Genomic DNA, 4,858 nt, shown 5'->3' on the forward strand with positions numbered 1-4,858 from the left:
AAATGTGTCTTGAATCTTGAGAAGCTGATTCTCCAACTGTTGGTTCTGTAACATCTGCTCTTTAATTTTGTTTTGTAACTCGACGCTTTCCGGTTGCGTTGCCGAACTATCTTTTTTGACTAAGCACATCACACTTTCGCGATAAACATCATCTTTTGCTTTGGCAACTGCTTTGTACTCAAACGCAATTTGGTCGATGCGTTTATTCATGGCTTCTATAAAGGCAAGACAACTCGTTCGCGCCTCTTCATTTTCAATATCTTTGGATTCTTGCACTTCCGTTTTGATCTTTGCAAGTAACGCGCTCGTCGTCTTCAAATTGGTCAACTCGGAGATCTCTTGGTAGGTTTCTTCGTTCATCGGTTTCAAGGACGGACACTCTTCGATGAAGTTCTTGATCTCCTCCCCTTTCACATTGTAATTGTCATAAGGAACTTGACTCTCTAAATAGTCGACAAGTGCTGTTTTATCGAGCACATCACTTTCCTAATGGTTAACGCTCCTGTTACTGACCCACACAAGACTAATAACAAACACAAATGACATCTTTGACCCAGGGGTCTTGTAACGCGTCACTTATAGAACACCTCTTCTTCGCCTCTTTCTTTAGACACAACGAAAGTAAATTCTTCAGTCCATCAGATGCGCTTTTAGGAAGAGGGATCTTCGCATTCACTACAGTAAACAGTTTTAAGAGATCCGCCATTTCAGCAAATGGAGCTGTCCCATTCATCATCTCCACAATAACAACACCAAGTGCCCACACGTCCCACGAGTCGTTTGGCTTTTTGTCGTTCCCGAAGAATGCGTCTGGCGGTACTATTCATGAGTATCATTCAATTGTATTAGAGTTACTTGTTTAATTCTAATTCAACGTACTAATACTTACGAATTCCTAATAATTATAGTAAAATGTATTATAAGTATAGTATTGTCAGAGAAACAAGAACACAAACCGAACACTGGACCCGAGCAGATGGCAAACTCTTCAGGAAAAATGCCGAAGCACTTTACCTTTCCGTCTGTGTTAATGAAGATGTTAGAAACTCTCAAATGTGTGAATACAATTGAATTGAGAGAAAGGTAGTGGATCAAATTGAGGAGTTGGATCACTATGATTTGGACTGTTTCTTCATTGAAACGCGTTGATGAAAAGATGTAGTCGCTGATTTGACCGAAGCCGCAGTATTCAGTGATTAAAATGCAGGTGTCACCATCTCGAACTAGGTCTTGCACTGTCAACACGTTGGTGTGATTCACCTTTTTGTGGTAATCGACGACATCCTTTCGATTATTGTGTTGTTCACTCCAAGAACACTTCTCGACAATTGTATTAAAAACAAACTTCCCAATGAAGTTGACTAAACCGCCGATAGACATGAATAAGTGAGACAAGGTGTCGAGTCTCCGTGTCGAGAGCCGAATAGATGAACCCGGCGTATGTTTGTCCAAGAAGAAGTCCACGCTGATACTTTCCGATGTTATTAGGAAGTTGTTCGATCGGGTTGTCAAAAGGATCTGTTTGCTCAAATGATGTGTTTTGCATCAAAATCCTGTTATTTTTGCTTTTTCTTTTTCTTTTCAAGTTTCTTGGATTTTTGCTTTTAACTATTTCAAGTGAGTTAAATTCATAGGCAATCAATAGGACTTTTTATTAAAAACAACTTTAAGTTATACCACCAATAGTTTAACTTTTCTATCTTTTTATTCTTTTTTCTTGTTTCAAATGTAAAGTAAATAATAATTATTTTAATAAAATATAATTAAATTTATTAGTAATTGTTTTTTTGTTTTATTTATTTTCCAAAAGAAATTATTGTTTCGAGTTTAATTTAATTCAAATTATTGATATTTGAACCATTATTTTTTGTTTTTGATATATAGTTAAATATTAATAGCTTTATAGCTTTACCTTTGATTATTTAATCTTCTTGAGAAAAAAACTTAATATCAAAACTATACAAAAACTATAAAAATAGTTATTGTTAAGGGTGAAACCTTTTAAGTTTATTTTTACGAGATAAAAATGGTTATTTTTTTCAATAAAACTTGAAAAATTAAAAAGAAATAAAACATTTTATTAAACTTTAACTCAAGAGTCACTTTTGTCCTGGTGGTTTCGGGAGAGGACGTCTAGATGTCAATTAACTTTCAGAAGCCCAAAAAACAAACGATTTGTAACTCATTCTACTTGCCTCAGTGAGGTGAGAGTGTTGAGGTGGTGATGGGCGTTGATGATTTTCAGGTACAATTTCGCTTTGACACTTCACCAATTTTTGAGGGAGAGGAGGTTGAGCTTTTTTCGGTTCTCCGATGGTATGGTCGACGCTTTTCATTTTCTGTGGAGGAGGTGGTGGTGGTCTTCTTTTTGGTATTTCAGTTTTTTGGTCGTTTTTGATTGTTTGAGGTTTGACCTGAGCTTCGACTTGTTGTTTTTCGACGACTTTGTCGACTTTTTGAGTGACTTGAGGTCCACTTTTTATAGGAGTTTTAGTCTTTTGGACTTCTTCTGAGTCTGATCCAAACGACAAATCCTCGAACTCTTGCCACTCGTCTTCATTCAAATTCTTTTCATCTTTTCCTGACAATATTTGTTGTTGTTCAAACACCGATTTCGTTGAGATGACATTTGCCATTCCTTTCTCTCTCACTTGGACTTTCTCTCCTTTCGAATTCTTTTTGTTTTTGTTATACAAATCAAAGCACTTCGCGCAAACCCTTTCCATATCATTATTTGGCGGCATCGGCATTTTCCACTTCGAGCACTCCCCACAAATACATCTTCCACACGCTCTACAATGGTGTCTTCGCACAAAGAATGTGAAATCAATATGACACAACTCACAATTTAATGCTTCGATATCAGGTTTAAATACTGGGCGTACTATCGTCGACTTATTTGTCCGTGCCGAGAGCGTTGTCGTTTGCTTTTCTATAGCAGTGTTAATCGTATCCAACCAACAGTTTTTGTCCTCTTGATTCTTCGCAAAGACCACAAAACTCTTATTCCCCGACTGGATTTGAAACGCAAGGCGTCGCGATGGAGAGTCTGGGATATTAGTGACAATACAATCGAGTAAATCCATAGTTCCCGAGACCGAGACGGTCCCAAGACTCTCTATTCCATACATCATGATGTCATTGAACAAATAGAAGTATCGAGGTTTGGGGACTTTTCGACATTGTTTCGTTAGAAACCCTTCTTTAATAAAGTACCGCGATGAATTGATCAACTCTCCTTCATACCCTCGTATAGAATCTCGGATCTTAAACATCTTCATCATCCGTTCCGTATTAACTAAAGCTGCGTTACAGACTTTGGCCAAATCTTCCATCTCCCCCAAGACTATTTCTAATGTTTTGTGATCTTTATGCGACTCGTCAGTGTTCTTTAACAAGTCTTTGATGAGTAACACATACCTTGGGATCCTTTGCACAGGCATTATAAGTAATGACCGCAGGGGTTGTTGCGATGGTCCTTCTATTTTAAGTCTGCATTGCTCTAAATACGCAGTCGCCTCTTCGCTCTTCTCGAGCTTCGCAATCGAGCCAAGACATACTTCGTTATTCCCTATAAACAGTTTGTAGACTTTAAGGAATGGGATGAATCGTTGGAAGCACTCGCCAACAGAGTCCGACAGACTTCCCTTTTGTTTGTACTCAGTCATATCAGCCAAAAATGCTGTTGCTATATTAAGCACTTCCTGTAAATACAGAAATATTTCAGTTTGAGTAGACTCCGTAGTGTCTGGACAACTTGCAAAATAGGCCATATAGACATCAACACAAATTTTGAGGGATTTGACATACGAGTCTTCTGTTGTGTAGATTTCATTCACTATGTGCTCTCGTTTTGTTGATACCTCTTTTGTCCCTTCACTCATATGTTTTATTTTTTAGTTTTATTGTTAGAATCTACTTATTACCACCAATAACAAATAACAATACCTTCTCTTAATATAACATTTAATTTACTATAACTCGATGGTGTATAGCATTCTAATAAATTCTACTGTCTCTCTAGTTCTTGTCCATGAAAATTTCATGAATGAGAATAATATGGTGTTAAGTATTATAATTATAATCTTTTAATACTATTGGCTATTAACTCACCTTGGCATAAAGTAACTCACTTTAACTATTTAAAATTAAATATTCGTCGTTTTACTATAAAAAAACTATACTCATCAAAAAAAACTATGTTTAGTATATCCATAGTTCAACAACTATATAAAGTTTGTAAAATTTATTTAAAAAATAAACCATAATTAACTATATTTATAATACTCGAAAAATAGAAAATAAAATAAATGGTAAAGAAAAAATTTATTTGGTACAAATATTATCCAAAACAACAATATTAAAAATTTGACAAAATTTACATTTATCAATTCAAATTACAGTCATTATTCGATATAAGGGTTATTTGATATAAGGATTTATTCGATATAAGAGAGAAAAATAAGAGGAAGCCCTTATATCGAATAATAGAAAAAAAAAATAAAAAAAAGATATTTATGTGTTTGCTTTTTGTTGGTTATTTCATTATAAAAACTTAAAATGGTAATAATTGGATTAATTTGTCACTAAGTTAAAAAGTCAAATAAAATAATATAAAAACCATGTTTTATTATATTTTTAATTAAACATTTTTATTAAAATAAACAAAATAATAAATTTATAATAAAAATAGATAAACAAGTAAATTTTATTTAGAAATAATACAATGAATGTATTTGCATTCTTTCAAAAAGAATACTTTCCTTGACAACTACGATTCATTCCGTTCATTAACATTTACAGGAATGTCTTCATTTTCAGGTTCAATATTATGTAATCTTTTTTGTAATTCAAAAAT

General features: G+C 34.3%; 2 protein-coding genes across 2 annotated transcripts; both read right to left on the reverse strand.

Moving 5' to 3' along the window:
• Window positions 1-106: 106 nt before the first annotated feature.
• EIN_368540 (serine/threonine protein kinase ark1, putative) lies at window positions 107-1,546 on the reverse strand (the record flags this gene model as incomplete). Its single annotated transcript, XM_004255549.1, has 5 exons — window positions 107-110; window positions 185-486; window positions 536-819; window positions 957-1,284; window positions 1,346-1,546. The coding sequence occupies 5 exons, from the start codon at window positions 1,544-1,546 to the stop codon at window positions 107-109; spliced, it is 1,119 nt and encodes a 372-aa protein (XP_004255597.1).
• A 598-nt stretch (window positions 1,547-2,144) lies between these two features.
• EIN_368550 (Rho/RAC guanine nucleotide exchange factor, putative) lies at window positions 2,145-3,884 on the reverse strand (the record flags this gene model as incomplete). The annotated part of the gene is made up of 1 exon (XM_004255550.1): window positions 2,145-3,884. The coding sequence occupies one exon, from the start codon at window positions 3,882-3,884 to the stop codon at window positions 2,145-2,147; it is 1,740 nt and encodes a 579-aa protein (XP_004255598.1).
• Window positions 3,885-4,858: the final 974 nt, after the last annotated feature.

Source organism: Entamoeba invadens, assembly GCF_000330505.1.
Source record: "Entamoeba invadens IP1 unplaced genomic scaffold scaff_1105074726279, whole genome shotgun sequence".
NCBI classification, from domain to species: domain Eukaryota; phylum Evosea; order Mastigamoebida; family Endamoebidae; genus Entamoeba; species Entamoeba invadens.